Here is a 22,500-nt window from a genome sequence, read left to right as displayed (position 1 = left end):
CATGTAGTACCTTTAGTCCATTTCTTTTAGCGAGTCATATTTGCACCGACTCGCAGCGGTGCCCTTTTAGCTCGGAAAAGTTTCCTGGTCGCTTATTGGTTAGAATGATCTTGTCCAACCAATCAGCGATCAGGAAAATTTTCCGAGCTAAAAGGGCACCGCTGCGAGTCGGTGCAAATATGCCTCGCTAAAAGAAATGGAATATTGTTCGGAAATAGGTTTGCAAAACCCCCAAACATAACCCTAATAATACTAATAACTACTACTAATGCAGCCGTTTCCAATCCACTGCATGACAAAGGACTTAAGACATGTCCCTATTCAAGTCGGTGATTTGGCCAGTTTTCATCACCAACGCTGGCCAAACTACGAATTGGTGATGGTGGGAGATTTCAGTCTGATCGCTCACAGCAAACCAAGCTAGCAAGGATGGCCGTGACTAGTACTGCTTTGCTGATAATGACGATACACAAAGCCTTTCATGGTGATAAACAAACCATTTCACCACGTTAAGGTATGCCCACTCAGAAATTGCAATACAAACACACACGCATACACACACACACACACACACACGCATACACACACACACATCCTTCACCACCAATCCCTTCGTCACGTTAAGGTATCGCCACTCAGAAATGATAATACTTAAACACACAAACACACACAAAAACACAACACGCATATACATCCCACACACATACACACGCCCGCACAAACATCCTTCACCACCAACTCTTTCTCCACATTGAGGTATCGCCAATTAGAAATGGCAATACTGAAAAACACACACACACACAAACAAACACACGCATACACACCACCCCCCCCCACACAAAAACACACATACGCATATACACCCACACACACACGCATACATACGCAAACGTCCTTCACCCCCCACCACGCCGAATTATCATCCTAGTCCCGTCAAAATGAAACTAAGAAAAGGCTGACTTTTACAAAGCTCTGAGACGACCTCCGAGGAATGTTCAGTACTGGAGCAGACTAAAAATACGCTCAGGGTCGACGCCATTGCATGCGTACACAATTGATTTTCTTTCCCTTTTCTTCATCTTCTTTTTTTCACCACCTCAACATAAATCATCGAAGCAATGACCACGCGAATTTATTTGCCCGGTGAGACAGGGAACGAAGTAAAAGAAGGATCGGGTCAGAATCGTGAAGAAATATTTTGTTCTTAGGTAATACAAAGTAATCTTTATAAAATATTTTGGGCTTGGGTAATACAATGTAATCTTTATAAAATATTTTGGGCTTGGGTAATACAAAGTAATCTTTATGAAATATTTTGGGCTTGGGTAATACAAAAAAAATCTTTATGAAATATTTTGGGCTTGGGTAATACAGTGATCTTTATACAATATTTTGGGCTTTGGTAATACAAAGTAATCTTTATAAAATATTTTGCAATTGGGTAATACAAAGTGATCTTTATACAATATTTTCGGCTTGGGTAATACAAAGTAATCTTTATAAAATATTTTCCTTTGAGTAATAAAGCAAACTTCATAAAATATTTTGGGCTTGGGTAATACAAAGTAATCTTTATACATTATTTTGGCCTTAGGTAATACAAAGTGATCTTTATAAAATATTTTTGACCTGAGTAATACAAAGTAAACTTTATAAAATACTTTTGTCCTGAGTAATACAAAGTAATCTTTATAAAATATGTTCTTTTGGGTAATCCAAAGTGATATTTACAAAATATTTTGTCGTTGGGAAATCCAGTGTTCTTTATATAATGTTTTGGCCTTGGGTAATGGGTAATCCAAAGTAATCTTTACAAAATATTTGTCCTTGGGTAATTCAAAGCAATCTTTATACATATGGATATATATCTAACCATATATGCCATATTTACACATAGATGTTACTTATACATGAATAGCAAATATAATCACAACCATATTATTTATAAATTGGTTTTCGGAGAGAGAGAGAGAGAGAGAGAGAGAGAGAGAGAGAGAGAGAGAGAGAGAGAGAGAGAGAGAGAGAGAGAGAGAGACTGATTATTACCATAATCTATAACGGATGAATATTTATACTAGGCCAAATAGTGGGGTCCACCCCACAATTCAACGCCTCGGTGGTTCAAATTATCCATATTGAACACGTTGAATCTTTCCTACATTTATTGCATACACAAATTGCATATATTTAACTATAATAATGATAATATATATTTTATATTTGATAAAATCACGATCAAACATATTTAATAACAAAGTTAATTACTTGAATACAAAATGAGGTAAGAAGCTCATATATTCAACTTTTTATGTAAGGTAAAAACAATTCAATTAGCTTTATCAAAATCATCTAAATCATGTTCATAAAATAATTAGATCATATCAAAGAAATAAAAAGCTCTAATTAAAAACAGGACTCTGAAAAATATTATTTTCTCACTTTTTGATATAAGGTAGAAACAATTCAATTAGCTTTATCAGAATCATCTAAATCATGTACATAAAGTAATTAAAGAAATAAAAAGCTCTAATTAAATACAGGACTCTAAGAATATTATTTTCTCAATAAATATAACGACAAAATGAATCGCTCAAAATGAGACAAAGAAAGATGAAAAAAGGAAAGACCTTTGATGGAAAAAAAGGAAAATTCCGTAAAGTTTTAACATTGATTGGAATATTCTTTTGCATCAAGGACAGCATTCTTTGAATAATTAAAAATATTTTGTTTCTTTAATTTCTTTCCCATTATTCCTTATATTAATTTGATATTCGTTTGCATCATTTATAATTTTCAACGGAATTACGGAAATTTTTGATGTATTTATCTTTGCCATCACTATTACCCCCCCCCCCCCCCCTTTAAAGAAATAGGTTAATCATCCCCCATCAAGTATTTCCAACACTGCTAATACAACAATGAATGTAGTTAGCAATCTCCTTTCTTCTTTTATAAATAAATAATTCACTTTGGTTATGAAAAAAAAAAATCACAGGGACAGATACACAAACGCAATCCCAAGTATCCCAAAAATCACCACGACAAAAAAAAAAAAAAAAAAAAAAAAAAAAAAAAAAAAAAAAAAAAAAAAAAAAAAAAAAAGAGTATGCTAATAATAACTAAGAGAGAAAAAATTACACATTTAATTTATTAGTATCTACAAATTTAAAGCTAGTCGAAATATATATCAAGGGATTTTTAATTTTACAGAATGTTAATTGTCACTTTCCCTCGTTTACTTCTCTCAAGACACATTTGGAAGCCAAGTAAATTGTTATATCCGATCCTCTTGATAAAGAGTATTTAGTCTTTAAGTTCAAAACTATGAAATTCAATTAATTTTTGCCGTGTAGATCTTGCGATTGGACCGAGGAGGACATTCAATACCAAGGTGCAACTTGTGCGGTAACCCCAATGTTGAAGTATGAGGAGATTGGACAAGAGGTCAAATAAATGAAGCGTGAACGAAGGTAAGGTCAAAGGAGAAATAAAATGGCATAGTTTCCCTTAAAAAACACAAAGCGTTTTCTTCATTATAGTCTAAAATACAATCAACGTCTTGGCTTGCCGTCGTCCAGTCCCTGTGTCGCTAAAGGCACACTGCAGGAGGATCATTGGTTCAAGCTTCAGGAAGTTATGTGATGTCCCTGAGGTAGGGACTTGGCCTTCTCATCCGCCTCTTATATTTCAGGCAGTTTTTTTTTTTTTTTTGCGTGGCATTCTGGTTAGATAAAACACTAACTTTTACTAACTTTGAAAATAGATGAAGATGAAAGAATATTCTTTTTTTATTGCTGAGTAAGAATTTGTTACATAACCCTCGCCTATATTTTGTCACCATCAAATACTTCTTAAAAAAGAAAAGAAAAAAAGAGAAGGAATAAAAAACTAAAGGCATCATGTTTTTGGTCAATTATACTGGCACAAAAAATTACGACAAAAGTCATTCTGTACTTTCTATGAATACTAACACGCAAAAATAAAATAAAATAAAATAAACAATTTGTCAATAAAATCCAGCGATCATTATATTTTCAAATGGTAAAAAGAGCAAGAAATGGCAGAAGTTTACTTAACAAGGAAAGCGGATCTGCGTATACTTATTTCTTCTTTAAACAATGAAACCAGAAAAAATTCTACCAACAAAGAAAAAATTCGAAATTAGAGAAAAACACATAATGAATCCGTGCCAGTATCCTATTTGTGCCAAATCATGAATTTACTCTTATGAACTGCATAACCACAGTTCAATAGTCATCCTTCACACGGTGAATCAAGGGTAAAACCAATGTGCAGAGAACATGCACAGCTCAACATTCTTAAGCTAACGACCGAACAAAGCGTGAACTCTTCAGGCTAGAACATTCTAGGTTTTAGATAAAATCTGGTTCTAGTAAAATTCTGGTTTTTAGGTTAAAGGCTGAACAAAGCATTAACACTTCTGGATAAGACATTCTGGTTTTAGATAAAATTTGATTCTAGATAAATTTTGGTTCTTTAGCTAAAGACTGAATAATGCATGAACACTTCTGGCTAAGACACACTAGGTCTAGATAACTTCTAGTTCTAGATAAATTTTTTTTTTTTAAGCTAAAGGTCGAACAAAGCATGAATACTTCTGGATATGAAACTCTAGATCTAGATGAATTCTGGTTCTTAAGCTAACGGCCGAACAAAGCATGGACACCTCTAACAAAGACATTCTGGTTTTAGATAAATTCTAGATCTAGATAATTTCTGGTTCTAAGTCCACCATTGCTAACATCCCCCTCCCCCCTTTCTTTTCTTAAGTGTCAAAGGGACGGGAGACCCAGAAAAACTATCTAACAGACGTAAGAAAGTAGAACTCCGATTAATGCTATGCAGTGCGATCCTACCCAAAAAAAAGGGTTGCAACACAACATTGGGAACCAAGAAGTCGGGAGAACATACCAGAGAGAGAGAGAGAGAGAGAGAGAGAGAGAGAGAGAGAGAGAGAGAGAGAGATGCGACAAACCAAGCAAACGAAGACTTCATATTTACAATGGAAGTTCATGTGTTTTCTGAATGAACAAAAATTTCAAGAACGTAATGGTTTTAGAGACAAGCAATTTTATCTTATCAATTAATACAACTAACAGCATACCCATTATAATGAAAACCTCTATTCCTGAAAGAATCAACAATAAATGGTTTCCGTGGTAATCTAACCTTTACTAATTCTAACATTATCATAACAGCATACAACTAATACTGTCTCGGGGACTCGCACAACTGCCCCACTATCTCATCTGGCAGTGACAGTTTTAAAGACGTCCCCAAGGGTCACCGCCCAAGAGTTTGATGGACTGTCCTCTTGGACGCTAATCAGAATTTCTCGACACGATTCGTGGTGGCCTAGTCCCTAATTTCCTTGCTAAAGTTGTACTTGCTGCCGTGCAAGCTAATACATCTTGCAGCCGGCCTTTACGTAAAAAGTAAAAGGGAGAAGAAGAAGAAGAAGAGGATTGATGAGGGGGACGTAAGAAGTAAAAGGGAGAAGAGGAAGAAGAGGATTGATGAGGGGGACGTAAGAAGAAAAAGGGAGAAGAGGAAGAAGAGGGTTGATGAGGGGGACGTAAGAAGAAAAAGGGAGAAGAGGAACAAGAGGATTGATGAGGGGGACGTAAGAAGAAAAAGGGAGAAGAGGATTGATGAGGGGGACGTAAGAAGAAAAAGGGAGAAGAGGAAGAAGAGGATTGATGAGGGGGACGTAAGAAGAAAAAGGGAGAAGGGGAAGAAGAGGATTGATGAGGGGGACGTAAGAAGAAAAAGGGAGAAGAGGAAGAAGAGGATTGATGAGGGGGACGTAAGAAGAAAAAGGGAGAAGAGGAAGAAGAGGATTGATGAGGGGGACGTAAGAAGAAAAAGGGAGAAGAGGAAGAAGAGGATTGATGAGGGGGACGTAAGAAGAAAAAGGGAGAAGAGGAAGAAGAGGATTGATGAGGGGGACGTAAGAAGAAAAAGGGAGAAGAGGAAGAAGAGGATTGATGAGGGGGACGTAAGAAGAAAAAGGGAGAAGAGGAAGAAGAGGATTGATGAGGGGGACGTAAGAAGAAAAAGGGAGAAGAGGAAGAAGAGGATTGATGAGGGGGACGTAAGAAGAAAAAGGGAGAAGAGGAAGAAGAGGATTGATGAGGGGGACGTAAGAAGAAAAAGGGAGAAGAGGAAGAGGAGGATTGATGAGGGGGACGTAAGAAGAAAAAGGGAGAAGAGGAAGAAAAGGATTGATGAGGGGGACGTAAGAAGATAAAGGAAGAAGAGGATTGATGAGGGGGAGAAGGGGAAAAGAGGGTGATGATATAACTTAAAATATAGTTGTGGTAGCCTATTGAAAACGTCCTTGCCTAGCAATTTAATGGACGGAGGTTCGACACACGCTCAGGCTCGATAGTTATTCGTTGCGTTTTCAGCCTCACCATCATTGTAGCCTATTGAAAACGTCCCTGCCTGGCTGTATGCTGGACGGAGGTTAGAGACACGCTCAGGTTCGATAGCTTTTGGTTGTGTCCGCAACTTCACTATCCTTGAGAGCTAGGGATGGGAAGGGGTTTGCGGGAACATTTAGGTCTACCCAAGTCATCAATAGCCATTGCCTGGCACTCCTTGGTCCTAGCTTGTGTGGAGGGGAGCTTGGGCGTTGATCATATGTAGATATGGTCAGATGGACAGTCTCTAGAGCATTGTCACTGTTCCTTGCCTCTGCCATTCATGAGCTACCTTTATACCTTTAACAAACCAGTAAAAAAAATACTCAAAACATCGACGACACTATGGCTGAGAAATAATACATTTTTACGCTTCCAAATAAGTATTACAGAAAATATTAATTAATGAATCATATACATGATTTATATATTTGCGTGAGTCAATTAACACGAAAGATACTTCACTTCAACTATGTCTTCGTTTTGTACAAGTCACAGGCATCATCATCAGTATTTAAACAGATGTTTTACGGTGATTATGACACACCTCAGTAAATTTACAGTTATGAATTATAAAATGCCACAATTAATTACGTTGATGACGTTTAACCAGATTAATGATGACTACCTTACGTTAACAAACACCAATACATTTAACAAATAGAATCCATAATATAATAAATAAATATACAATAATATCTATTTACTAAAACTGTTAAAAGGCGATGCCGTAATTTATCAAGAAAATTCTACAAAGTTTCTGATACTTTTCAAGTCATGTCAAAGATTAATGATGACTATCTTACGTTAACAAACACCAATACATTTAAGAAATAGAATCCATAATATAATAAATAAATATACAATAATATCTATTTACTAAAAACTGTTAAAAGGCAATTTTGTAATTTATCAAGAAAATTCTCCAACGTTTCCAATACTTTTCAAGTCCTGTCAATCATTTCAAAGTCATGTTGTTGTATAAAACACTTAATTTCCCATATGAAATAAATCCGAAACACACACAAAACTCTTTATAAGGGCCAAAGGAAGACCACAGTCTTCCGTAACAGCAGAAGAACGATACACTAATCCATCGCGTCGAGTATACTTGTTACGAGAGTATAACGATCTGATATACTGAGGAGTAATCCATTAATATCTGTCACGTCAAATTATTTTTTTTTATTTAAAGTTCACTGCACTATCATAAAACTTTTCCAACTATCTATCTCTAGCTTGAGTCAATAGATAGTAAATCATAACGAGGAGAGAGAGAGAAGGAGAAAAAGTGGAAAAGGAGAACGCATACTTCAACGAAACTCGATAATATCTATCACGTCAAGTTTCTTTTATCTTCCTTTTCCTTCCTTTCACTGCACTATCATAAAACTTTTCCAACTATCTATCTCCATCTTGAGTCAATAGATAGTATATCATAACGAGGAGAGAGAGAGAGAAGGAGAAAAAGGAGAACGCATACTTCAACGAAACTCGATAATATCTATCACGTCAAGTTTTTTTTTATCTTCCTTTTTCTTCCTTTCACTGCACTATCAAAAAACTTTTCCCAACTATCTATCTCCAGCTTGAGTCAATAGATAGTAAATCATAACGAGGAGACAGAGAGAGAAGGAGAAAAAGTGGAAAAGGAGAACGCATACTTCAACGAAACTCGATAACAACTCGATAATCCAGTAACAGTAAATAGCGAGGAAAGACACTGAGCGAGTAAGCAAGCAGGTCGTGACACAGCGTCCAAGTAACCTCGTGGTATGCGAGCTAGTGTTGTTAGTTGTTACTCCCTCTCCTCTTCCCCTCTCTCTCTCCCTCTCTCTCTCTCTTTCCCTCTCTAGTTTACTCAAAACAATCCTCCCCTTACTCCACCCCTTCCATACTCATATGACCCGTAGGATCTGGAGGAATTCCGATTGGCACCGTCGTTCAAAGTGATAGGAACTGAAGGAGTTTTGACGCTAGCAAAGGGGACGTGGGGAGCGTATACCCCTTTCCCCCCTCCCCCCTTCCCCCAGGCACTTTCAATGAACGTCGGAAAAAAAATAAACAAACAAGAAGTAAACACACAAATGAGCTTGGACACTTCTCTCTAGTTCCCGGTCTTGCCCGTTTTGTATTGAGAATGAAGAGAAACACGGCAGCTGTGGACTGGACAGAACTCCAGAAGTGGTGGAGGTGGAGGAAGTGGTGGAGGAGGTGGTGGAGGAAGTGGTGGAGGGAGGAGAGGTGCCACATCGTTGGAGGAGGAGGAGGAGGAGGTGGTTGAGGGTGAGAAAAGGAGACAGTGAGAGTTGGGAGCAACTTCGTTCGTCTGTACGTTAATGTTCCAGCTTGGGAGAGTTAAAGCGAGGGGAGAGGGGAGAGAGGAGAGAGAGAAAAAAAAACAAGGGGAGAGTGAGTGAGCGAGTGACTTTTTTAAGAAGGTAGCCAGAAGATTCTCTCTCTCTCTCTCTCTCTCTCTCTCTCTCTCTCTCTCTCGGAAGGTCCATCATCACACCTCTGGAAGCTTATGAGTAACGAAGAAAACGCAACCTTATTTACCCTTACTTTTCTTATTTACTCTTATCTTTCTTATCTACGCAACCTCTTCTTCTCAGCATTCCTATTCCTTTCGCTTCTCTCCTCTTCCCACTTTCTCTCACTGGTCCATCTGGATGAATTTCCATCAAGAAAAAAAAAAAAAAAAAAAAAAAACTTCTTCAACATAAAACCACCTCGTACGCCATCTTTAAAAAACGACAGAAATTCCTATAAAATGACTGAATCGGATAAAGAATTTGAACAAAGGATATCGAACGAGAAAGGATTGGGTGGGGCAAAAGAAAAGAGAAAGAGAGAGAGAGGAGGGATGGGAGCCTCCAGACCTGGTGGATTACGCCGATACGCAAGCAATTTTCTTCATAACTACATCCGCTCACGCAACAATCAAGTAATGGTACGCCAGAGAAATCTATAGTCTTGTGTGTGTTTGTGTGTGTGTATAAATACAGGTCTATTATATACTATATGTATACAAGTGTGTATGTATAAAACTATGGTAAATAAAGTTGAAGTATCAAACACATATAAATCATATCAATAAACCAGGGACCAAATTTCATGATATATATATATATATATATATATATATATATATATATATACACACATATATGTATGTATGCATGTATGCGTGCATGCGCGCACATTTTGAGTGTAAATATGTATCTCAGTGATTGACTGATTGATTGATTGAAAGTTTTCTGGCATCCTGACTTTGTATCTCAGTGTCTGAAGATAATTCTTCAATACAAAAATCTAATAAAATAATATGAACGTTATTCAGTTCTTAAATTAAGCTGCCATTTTACCAGCACGACCTCTTACTTCTTGAGCGGACAATACAGCAACCCCCCCCCCCACCCCCCAAAAAAAGGGGGGGGGGGAGGGCGTGTTAACCCAATACTCGAAAAATGAATAAGTTCTCAGTAAGCCACATCTCCGCTGCTTCCATGAAGACATGTTTAAAGGTCACTCATTAGCGGCAAAGGACGTAATACCCTAGAGACCGACCTTACATACATGATATCAGCACCCAAGTTCCTCTCCAAGCTAGGAACAGGGAGGGCCAGGTAATGGCTGCTGATGACTCAGCAGGTAAACTTACAGGCATCTATAAATCCCCTTCCCTTCTCACACGTACCCCAAGGTTGCAGATACTACTACAATGGAAAGTAAGGAGTTCAGCTGGACTCGAACTCTCGACTCACATATTGCGAGATGAACGTTTCCAATGATGGCCTTAAGCTACGCTCATTTGCTTTCAAGTTTAATTTTTTGGTCTGCAAAAAGGGGGATGTAAATTGCAAAACTCATCACCAAAGTTTTTTTTTTTTTATATATTCACAATAACACCAACAAGAGCTGGTTAACATATTGAATATATGTTAAGCTAAATGAAAACAAATAAACAAACTACAATCTTTTAAAGTACATTAGAATGTTAAAAAGAAAATAAGGAGGCGGCGTATTCTCCAGAGGCTCCGTGCGAGTACACACGTAAAGAAGAATTTGAAACAAGAGCATCTCAAACAAAGTGGAACTTGATAAGAAGATAAAAACAAAAGACGCACTAGACCCAAAAAAAACCACGAGAGAGAGAGAGAGAGAGAGAGAGAGAGAGAGAGAGAGAGAGAGAGAGAAGCTCCTGTCAGCCATGACATTTTCTTGTGAACATCGAACCTTAATACGTCGATCAAGTCGATAGCATCCGCCATGCTGTACTGGAACGTGACGGTCGAATTTACGGTCAGACTTGTAGGCGTCTAAATCAAGGTGTTCAGAATCCAAGGCGAAGAAGCGGGGAAATTAACAGCGATAGGACATTAACAGTCGTCATAATAATAATAATAATAATAATAATAATAATAATAATAATGATAATAAAAAATCCTGATCTTGACGTCTATTTTGACGTTGTTACTGTGTTTAGAATGATTTATTGTGAATTTGTTCCCATCATTTATTTATTTTCTTATTTCCTTTCCTCACTGGGCTATCTTTCCCTATTGGAGCCCTTGGGCTTATAGTATCTTGCTTTTCCAACTAGGGTTGTAGCTTAGCTAGTAATAATAATAATAATAATAATAATAATAATAAATACTCTAGCACCGAATTAAAACAAAAATAGTGATAACATTCGTGGTATACATGATACAAGATGACTCTAAATCACATAGCAGCCTATTATGAAGGAATGGGTAAAGAATAAACTATTGAAGAGGAGAACTGAATAATAAGATAACATCATTAGCACTAAGAAACGAAACTCGATACATGACAGAGAAAATAATTAAAAGCTAAATTTTTCTTTAGATAAAACAAATCGCCAAATTTGCTATTGTATTTAATACGAAATATGACTAATAACCAAATGACGAAAGAATGCTACATTACACCATTTATATCTCGATTTCGGGACTGCACTTTCTCAGCCTCACTACCAAAATATTCCTTTTAATTTGACAAAACCCAGGTACAGTCTTTAAAAATGCTCTTAACTAAATGACAATGTTCTTGTATCATATGAGAGAGAGAGAGAGAGAGAGAGAGAGAGAGAGAGAGAGAGAGTCTTTTATAAGACAGTCTTTTAAAATACTCTTAAGTAAATGACAATGTTCTTGTATCATATGAGAGAGAGAGAGAGAGAGAGAGAGAGAGAGAGAGAGAGTCTTTTAAAATACAGTTTTAAAATACTCTCAACTAAATGACAATGTTCTTGTATCATATGAGAGAGAGAGAGAGAGAGAGAGAGAGAGAGAGAGAGAGAGAGAGTCTTTTAAAATAGTTTTAAAATACTCTCAACTAAATGACAATGTTCTTGTATCATATGAGAGAGAGAGAGAGAGAGAGAGAGAGAGAGAGAGAGAGAGAGAGTCTTTTAAAATAGTTTTAAAATACTCTCAACTAAATGACAATGTTCTTATATCATATGAGAGAGAGAGAGAGAGAGAGAGAGAGAGAGAGAGAGAGTCTTTTAAAATACAGTTTTAAAATACTCTCAACTAAATTACAATGTTCTTTTATCATATGAGAGAGAGGGGGGGGGGGTCTTTTAAAATAGTCTATTAAAACACTCTCACCTAAATGACAATGTTCTTGCATCATAATAGAGAGAGAGAGAGAGAGAGAGAGAGAGAGAGAGAGAGAGAGAGAGATTCTCCAAAAACGATGCAATAACGGTACTTGCAACATCACTGATATAACCACGTCCCGTAAATGTATATGCAAGAGCCAGAGGAGCTACTCCATTAGCAATAAAGTCACCGATAAGAAAATAAAAGATGGTCTGACCTCCATTATTATCGTTGTACCCGAGGTGGTTAGTTGTAAACTCCCACCGGCGAACGCAAGCCATCAACAAATGCCGAGAGAATTATGACTGACAAAGCTAAAAAAAAAAAAAAAAAGAAAAAAAAAAAAGAAAAAAAAAAGTCTTTGCATTCACGCTAATTAAAAATGCACATGAAGTGGGTATAAGTATATAAATTATGCATATAAGTAAAATACTTTTGTTAAAAATACGCGTGTTGCATTCAGATAACAAACGGAAATTAAAAATGCACATGAAGTGAGCGTAAATACATAAATTATGCAAACAAAATACTGTTTTGTTAAAAATACGAGTGTGATTATACACACTTCTTAAAGAGGATTAAATCTTCCATTAAAAATAATAAGCGAATTCTTCTAAACCCTTCTGCACATAAGAACAAAGGCTTATTGATAAAACCTAGACAATGAGAAACGGGTCTTCCGGTCTTTATCTCGGATAACACAATACCGAAAAAGTAGAGAGACTTAATGTACTTTTCATTTTGAATAAAGTGTCTGTGGGCAATAAAATTCACGGGGCCTTGCCTTCTGAAGCCTCTGATAATACCGTCAATTTTGATGGGATTGGCACATTACTATATACATAAAATTTCAAAAGAAACTGTAAAATTCTCAAAATAGGTAATAATTCCTTTATTGGACTGAATTGGATTAATGAATTTAGTCCATATAATCCGGCGTTTGGCCTAAGTAGGCTAGTTAACCACAAGATGCGACTGGGGAGAAACCTACCAGGTAGACATCAGGATGGAAGAAATACATTGGGAACTGAGACCGTCTTCTTCCCCAAACTTATCCCTATACATTAAGGGGTTGTTTGCCTGATGTGCCCTATGCAATATCTTCTATCAAACGCATTCTCTTCAACCAAACCTCTTCTCTCCATATCATCCTTCACCTTACCTCGCCATCTAATTCTCTGCCTCCCTCTTGATCTAACTCCAAAGGCCCCCTCACTCCCTCCCGACCATCCATTCTCAACACATGTCCAAACCATCTCAGTTGTGAGACTCTTATAATCTCGGTACTTTTTACTACACCTGCCATTCTTCTTATTTCATCATTTACTAATCTTCCAAGCAGTGATATTCCCATGATCCACCTTAGCATTCTCATCTATGTATAGAAGGTTAAAAAGTGCGAGCAGATGGAGACCGAAGGGACGTTGCAGGACCCTACAATGTACCAAGGTCCAATGTACCATGATCCTGTGTATCACACGAGGTAAGATCTTAAAATTCGAGTTCTTGAATAGACGAGGCTAAAACATAAAAAGAGGGCTAATAAAAACATCATCATAATAATAATAATAATAATAATAATAATAATAATAATAATAATAATAATAATAAAGCAACAAGTTTAAACAGTACTTGCAGTTAATAACTGCAGGAAACCATGACATAACAGTTATGAGCTCGACTGTTTCAAAGCCATGTCTCCAACTAAGCTCTAAAAAATATCTTTTGGATTTCGACTTCAAAGGATTTTAGTATACTAGTGTGAAATAAAATAATAACAAGAATTAAAAACATAGACCTTTGTGTAGCTACCCAATTACAAACAAAAAAGAGAGAGAGAGAGAGAGAGAGAGAGAGAGAGAGAGAGAGAGAGAGAGAGAATTAAAATTCTATGAAATCCGTTATGGAAATTGCGACAGATTAAAAAAATTACACAATCATGACGAAGAAATACATATTGAAATAAATTATCAGGCACTTCTACCAGATGTAGCATCTACAGTGTGACAGTCATATTTCCCTATGGTTAGAGAAATACTTCTATACTAGTATACCCAAGCCGTCAAAACTGACGTCTAAATATTCATATAAATATGCACACAAATACACACATATTCAACACTTCCCACCCCTTTCCCTTTTCTTACCCCCAACCCGCTGTTTCGGCAATTCGTGGAAGTGTGTGGTTTCCGAGTGTACCTCTCCGGGTAACCTCTCTAACTAGGGTATGACTATTCCCTCTCCTATCTGAACATGACAGAAAAGAAATATATATCAGGACATTTGCTCTTCCTTATATATAGGAGAGATTAACATTGAGTGTGGGTATGAATACTCCCAGGGTATGAATACTCGCTCTCCCCCCTGAGCGTGACAGGATATATATATATATATATATATATATATATATATATACACACAGCCGGACACTTGCTCTTTATTATATCACATAAGAGAGATTAACATCAATTACACCCTACCAAATTCGTAATCAACTCACTTCTAGAGCATTATCAATATCAACATTCCCATTGTCGTCACCACCCAAACAACAACCACCTTCTGGCATCGGGGGTCCATGAGATTACTACGTGATCGGCACTGGCAAAACCCTGGCATAACCTCTAGTCTCTTCATCGGCCAGAATCGGGAAAGTCGGCCCCGTAGCTTTTCAAAAAAACGACACCGGAGCCAAGATGAGGAAAGGAAGGAAGAATGGATAAAAGGAGAAAGCCGAACAAACCCGGCAGAGAGAGAGAGAGAGAGAGAGAGAGAGAGAGAGAGAGAGAGAGAATCCTCTTCTGGTAGGAATAGGGAGATGGCAACGTGCCAATGCCATCCACCGTCCCACCTCCCTCCTGTCTTCCTTCCTTCCGACCTACTCCTGACCTGATACGCTACCCCCCCCCCCCCGCCCCCCTCTCCATCCTTCTCCTCCCAGCTTTCATCTCATTTAACCCCATTCGCTCTACCGATTGCCAGATCCCTTCGAAAGTTTTTCTCTCGACGCCTCAATTATAATATTCAGAAGCCTTCCTAACTAATAGGCCTCTTATATGCAAACGTCTTTCTTCGTAAGTTTCTCTCTTTTTATCCAACGACTTTCTTCACTAAAGTGACGGCAGATCTCAAAAACCTTATTGGATTTATATACTTGAGCCATAAGATTCGAGACTGGGACCTTGAAGGTGTACGAGGCGTCTATTAAGTGATTACAGAGAGGAGAGGTGAATCCAACTAACCTTTATCAGACATCGAGCTTAAATACCAGGGCTTGCGAGCAAGAACGTTGCAAACACAACTAAACATGAGCTATCAGGTTTATATAGGTTGTATTATGAACAGTGTAGGGAAGAGCCAGTTATAATATAACAATCAAAACCGTTACAGTGTACACGTGTGTATGAAACACGTGCGGTACAAAGGCCAGTCAGCACCCACGTACAACTGGGGTAAAACATTGCAGTGGCCGTACTTGGTAAAATTCAAGAGGTTGGACAGCAAAATTGGAGAAATGGAAGGGGAACTGAGGAAAAGTAGAAAGCTAAAAGATGATCGCATTTATAAGGCCGAGAGGGACGATTCAAAAACTCAAGTATAGCGCCTATAAATAAGTGGACTGATGGGTCCTCCCAGCCTAAACAGTGTTCTCTTATTCCAATACTCTATGAAGTATTCTTTTCCCTAATTCTTATTTGAATCTAGCCCATTCTACGTCAGCTAAAAACAAAACCCATTAGACCCTTTACAAAACAAGACTAAATCTAACAGACCTTTTATAACTCCTAAAAATCTCTAAAACTATTAGACCCTTTACAAAACACAAGATCCAAACTACTGGACCTTATAAAAGCCTTTAGACCCTCGAAACTATTAGGCCATTTACAAGACGCCAAGATTTTTCTAAATATACTAGACCTTTAAAAACCCCTAAGACCCTCTAAAACTATTAGTACTGTCAATAGTCACAATACTTTCTAAATCTACTATACCCTTCACAACTATTAGACCCTTTACTAAACACAATTCTTTCTAAATCTACTAGACCCTTCAAAACTATTAGACCCTTTACTAAACACAATTCTTTCTAAATCTACTAGACCCTTCAAAACTATTAGACCCTTTACTAAACACAATTTTTTCTAAATCTACTAGACCCTTCACAACTATTAGACCCTTTACTAAACACAATTCTTTCTAAATCTACTAGACCCTTCAAAACTATTAGACCCTTTACTAAACACAATTCTTTCTAAATCTACTAGACCCTTCAAAACTATTAGACCCTTTACTAAACACAATTTTTTCTAAATCTACTAGACCCTTCAAAACTATTAGACCCTTTACTAAACACAATTCTTTCTAAATCTACTAGACCCTTCAAAACTATTAGACCCTTTACTAAACACAATTCTTTCTAAATCTACTAGACCCTTCAAAACTATTAGACCCTTTACTAAACACAATTCTTTCTAAATCTACTAGACCCTTCAAAACTATTAGACCCTTTACTAAACACAATTCTTTCTAAATCTACTAGACCCTTAAAAACTATTAGACCCTTTACTAAACACAATTTTTTCTAAATCTACTAGACCCTTCAAAACTATTAGACCCTTTACTAAACACAATTTTTTCTAAATCTACTAGACCCTTCAAAACTATTAGACCCTTTACTAAACACAATTCTTTCTAAATCTACTAGACCCTTCAAAACTATTAGACCCTTTACTAAACACAATTCTTTCTAAATCTACTAGACCCTTCAAAACTATTAGACCCTTTACTAAACACAATTTTTTCTAAATCTACTAGACCCTTCAAAACTATTAGACCCTTTACTAAACACAATTCTTTCTAAATCTACTAGACCCTTCAAAACTATTAGACCCTTTACTAAACACAATTTTTTCTAAATCTACTAGACCCTTTACTAAACACAATTCTTTCTAAATCTACTAGACCCTTCAAAACTATTAGACCCTTTACTAAACACAATTCTTTCTAAATCTACTAGACCCTTCAAAACTATTAGACCCTTTACTAAACACAATTCTTTCTAAATCTACTAGACCCTTCAAAACTATTAGACCCTTTACTAAACACAATTTTTTCTAAATCTACTAGACCCTTCAAAACTATTAGACCCTTTACTAAACACAATTCTTTCTAAATCTACTAGACCCTTCAAAACTATTAAACCCTTTACTAAACACAATTTTTTCTAAATCTACTAGACCCTTTACTAAACACAATTCTTTCTAAATCTACTAGACCCTTCAAAACTATTAGACCCTTTACTAAACACAATTCTTTCTAAATCTACTAGACCCTTCAAAACTATTAGACCCTTTACTAAACACAATTCTTTCTAAATCTACTAGACCCTTCAAAACTATTAAACCCTTTACTAAACACAATTTTTTCTAAATCTACTAGACCCTTCAAAACTATTAGACCCTTTACTAAACACAATTCTTTCTAAATCTACTAGACCCTTCAAAACTATTAGACCCTTTACTAAACACAATTCTTTCTAAATCTACTAGACCCTTCAAAACTATTAGACCCTTTACTAAACACAATTTTTTCTAAATCTACTAGACCCTTCAAAACTATTAGACCCTTTACTAAACACAATTCTTTCTAAATCTACTAGACCCTTCAAAACTATTAGACCCTTTACTAAACACAATTTTTTCTAAATCTACTAGACCCTTCAAAACTATTAGACCCTTTACTAAACACAATTTTTTCTAAATCTACTAGACCCTTTACTAAACACAATTCTTTCTAAATCTACTAGACCCTTCAAAACTATTAGACCCTTTACTAAACACAATTCTTTCTAAATCTACTAGACCCTTCAAAACTATTAGACCCTTTACTAAACACAATTCTTTCTAAATCTACTAGACCCTTCAAAACTATTAAACCCTTTACTAAACACAATTTTTTCTAAATCTACTAGACCCTTTACTAAACACAATTCTTTCTAAATCTACTAGACCCTTTACTAAACACAATTTTTTCTAAATCTACTAGACCCTTCAAAACTATTAGACCCTTTACTAAACACAATTTTTTCTAAATCTACTAGACCCTTTACTAAACACAATTCTTTCTAAATCTACTAGACCCTTCAAAACTATTAGACCCTTTACTAAACACAATTCTTTCTAAATCTACTAGACCCTTCAAAACTATTAGACCCTTTACTAAACACAATTCTTTCTAAATCTACTAGACCCTTCAAAACTATTAGACCCTTTACTAAACACAATTTTTTCTAAATCTACTAGACCCTTCAAAACTATTAGACCCTTTACTAAACACAATTCTTTCTAAATCTACTAGACCCTTCAAAACTATTAGACCCTTTACTAAACACAATTTTTTCTAAATCTACTAGACCCTTCAAAACTATTAGACCCTTTACTAAACACAATTCTTTCTAAATCTACTAGACCCTTCAAAACTATTAGACCCTTTACTAAACACAATTCTTTCTAAATCTACTAGACCCTTCAAAACTATTAGACCCTTTACTAAACACAATTCTTTCTAAATCTACTAGACCCTTCAAAACTATTAAACCCTTTACTAAACACAATTTTTTCTAAATCTACTAGACCCTTTACTAAACACAATTCTTTCTAAATCTACTAGACCCTTTACTAAACACAATTTTTTCTAAATCTACTAGACCCTTCAAAACTATTAGACCCTTTACTAAACACAATTTTTTCTAAATCTACTAGACCCTTTACTAAACACAATTCTTTCTAAATCTACTAGACCCTTCAAAACTATTAGACCCTTTACTAAACACAATTCTTTCTAAATCTACTAGACCCTTCAAAACTATTAGACCCTTTACTAAACACAATTCTTTCTAAATCTACTAGACCCTTCAAAACTATTAGACCCTTTACTAAACACAATTTTTTCTAAATCTACTAGACCCTTCAAAACTATTAGACCCTTTACTAAACACAATTCTTTCTAAATCTACTAGACCCTTCAAAACTATTAGACCCTTTACTAAACACAATTCTTTCTAAATCTACTAGACCCTTAAAAACTATTAGACCCTTTACTAAACACAATTTTTTCTAAATCTACTAGACCCTTCAAAACTATTAGACCCTTTACTAAACACAATTTTTTCTAAATCTACTAGACCCTTCAAAACTATTAGACCCTTTACTAAACACAATTCTTTCTAAATCTACTAGACCCTTCAAAACTATTAGACCCTTTACTAAACACAATTCTTTCTAAATCTACTAGACCCTTCAAAACTATTAGACCCTTTACTAAACACAATTTTTTCTAAATCTACTAGACCCTTCAAAACTATTAGACCCTTTACTAAACACAATTCTTTCTAAATCTACTAGACCCTTCAAAACTATTAAACCCTTTACTAAACACAATTTTTTCTAAATCTACTAGACCCTTTACTAAACACAATTCTTTCTAAATCTACTAGACCCTTCAAAACTATTAGACCCTTTACTAAACACAATTCTTTCTAAATCTACTAGACCCTTCAAAACTATTAGACCCTTTACTAAACACAATTCTTTCTAAATCTACTAGACCCTTCAAAACTATTAGACCCTTTACTAAACACAATTTTTTCTAAATCTACTAGACCCTTCAAAACTATTAGACCCTTTACTAAACACAATTCTTTCTAAATCTACTAGACCCTTCAAAACTATTAGACCCTTTACTAAACACAATTCTTTCTAAATCTACTAGACCCTTCAAAACTATTAGACCCTTTACTAAACACAATTTTTTCTAAATCTACTAGACCCTTCAAAACTATTAGACCCTTTACTAAACACAATTCTTTCTAAATCTACTAGACCCTTCAAAACTATTAGACCCTTTACTAAACACAATTCTTTCTAAATCTACTAGACCCTTCAAAACTATTAGACCCTTTACTAAACACAATTTTTTCTAAATCTACTAGACCCTTTACTAAACACAATTCTTTCTAAATCTACTAGACCCTTCAAAACTATTAGACCCTTTACTAAACACAATTCTTTCTAAATCTACTAGACCCTTCAAAACTATTAGACCCTTTACTAAACACAATTCTTTCTAAATCTACTAGACCCTTCAAAACTATTAGACCCTTTACTAAACACAATTTTTTCTAAATCTACTAGACCCTTCAAAACTATTAGACCCTTTACTAAACACAATTTTTTCTAAATCTACTAGACCCTTCAAAACTATTAGACCCTTTACTAAACACAATTTTTTCTAAATCTACTAGACCCTTCAAAACTATTAGACCCTTTACTAAACACAATTTTTTCTAAATCTACTAGACCCTTCAAAACTATTAGACCCTTTACTAAACACAATTCTTTCTAAATCTACTAGACCCTTCAAAACTATTAAACCCTTTACTAAACACAATTTTTTCTAAATCTACTAGACCCTTTACTAAACACAATTCTTTCTAAATCTACTAGACCCTTCAAAACTATTAGACCCTTTACTAAACACAATTCTTTCTAAATCTACTAGACCCTTCAAAACTATTAGACCCTTTACTAAACACAATTTTTTCTAAATCTACTAGACCCTTCAAAACTATTAAACCCTTTACTAAACACAAGACTTTCTAAATCTACGAGACCCTTCAAAACTATTAAAACCTTTACTAAACACAAGACTTTCTAGACCTACCAGACCCTTTAAAACTATGAAAACCCTTAAAAAGCCCAAAATTCTAAATCTAGTAGGCTCCCTCTCTTGACCATAATTAATTCATTACAATTGCGATTGTCCAAACAATTCCAGGAAAACTCTCTGGGCTTTCCCAATGCAACTCCAGCCGTGCACAAGTTTCTTGACACTTAACAAGCACATGTTGCAACTCGGCCAAACTCATACCGAAGGTAATTCAAAGTTTTTTTTTTTTTTTTTTTTTTTTTTAGGGGACACCAAGTGAACAACAGGGAAGAAACTGACACACTACAAAGGTCTAGGATTCGTGACTTCGTCATTCCCAAATTATTTTTTACCTCCACCAACGAAGTTGGGAGGAGGTTATATTTTCGCCACTGTGTGTTTGTCTGTGTGCGCGTGTGTGTGTGTGTTCGTGAACAGCTTCCTGACCACAATTTTAATCGTAGAGTAATGAAACTTGCAAGGATTACCGTATGTAAAAAGGTGGAAATTATTAAATTTTGGATTTTCAAAGGTCAGGGTCAAGCAAAATGTCCAATTCACGTAATCAACCATAAGTCTGGACATAGCTGTCACAGAGACTTCAACCTTGGTTCATATTTGAGTGTATGAAAATCCACGCCAATTACTACAGGTTAAGGTCAAAGGTCAAGGTCGAGCAAAATGTCGAGATATAAACAGCCGCGGCGGAGGTCTGTTCTCTACTGAGTGCCCCTCTAGTTGTATTATTCATTACACACCAACATGATATTACTATAAGCCAAGTAGAAATTCCAAGATGGAAGAGCAGACTACCTTGAGCTAAAGGATGGTAACAAGGGAGGTGAATACCTTGAGCTAAAGGATGGTAACAAGGGAGGTGACTACCTTGAGCTAAAGGATGGTAACAAGGGAGGTGACTACCTTGAGCTAAAGGATGGTAACAAGGGAGGTGACTACCTTGAGCTAAAGGATGGTAACAAGGGAGGTGACTACCTTGAGCTAAAGGATGGTAACAAGGGAGGTAGTCCAGTAGGGAACACACACACATTATATATAATTAAAAGTTTAATAAAATCGGCACATAAAAATTACTACGACAAAACTAATCCAACAAATAACTAAAAGGGCACTCAGTAGAGCGCAGACCTCCGCCGCAGCGGCTTATTTCTTGACCTTTTGCTCGACCTTTGACCTTGACCTTCCAAAATTTAATAATTTCCAGCTCTTTACATAAGAGTTAATCCCTGCAAGTTTCATTACTCAAACACACACACACACACAAAAGGGGTAATACATAACCTCCTTCCAACTTCGTTGGCGGAGGTGACTAGCCTATCACGCATACAGTATTAGACTCTGATGGTAAAAAAATCCTTTCTGACAAAGTATACTTTGATAAAACCTGTTTTGACGTTGTTGCCTTTTTTTTAGAGTGATTTATTGTTAATTTGTTCTCTTCATTTATTTATTACCTTATTTCCTTTCCTCACTGGGCTATTTTTCCCTATTGGGGCCCCTGGGCTTATAGCATCTTGCTTTTCCAACTAGGGTTGTAGCTTGGATAGTAATAATAATAATAATAATAATAATAATAATAATAATAATAACAAATGCAAAGAATCCAACACACGTGCGTGAATATGAGCAGAATCTCACTAAGAAAAAGATTACGAATATCAGTAAAAACGACCTTTCTAATTCTGTTTTACTAATGA

At 35.9% G+C, this 22,500-nt stretch overlaps 1 protein-coding gene across 1 annotated transcript in view; it reads left to right on the top strand.

Moving 5' to 3' along the window:
• Positions 1-6,271, top strand: part of LOC137634149 (uncharacterized) — a 20,978-nt gene extending 14,707 nt beyond the window's left edge. The window contains exon 2 of the mRNA XM_068366395.1: positions 5,439-6,271. Within this exon, the coding sequence (XP_068222496.1) occupies positions 5,439-6,271 (833 nt within the window). The remainder of the gene's footprint in view (positions 1-5,438) is intronic.
• The last annotated feature ends 16,229 nt before the right edge of the window (positions 6,272-22,500 follow it).

The sequence above is a fragment of the Palaemon carinicauda genome, chromosome 3, assembly GCF_036898095.1.
Source record: "Palaemon carinicauda isolate YSFRI2023 chromosome 3, ASM3689809v2, whole genome shotgun sequence".
Taxonomy (NCBI): Eukaryota; Metazoa; Arthropoda; class Malacostraca; order Decapoda; family Palaemonidae; genus Palaemon; species Palaemon carinicauda.
The sequence above is the reverse complement of the archived record's forward strand: the minus strand, read 5'-3'. Positions and strand labels throughout refer to the sequence as shown.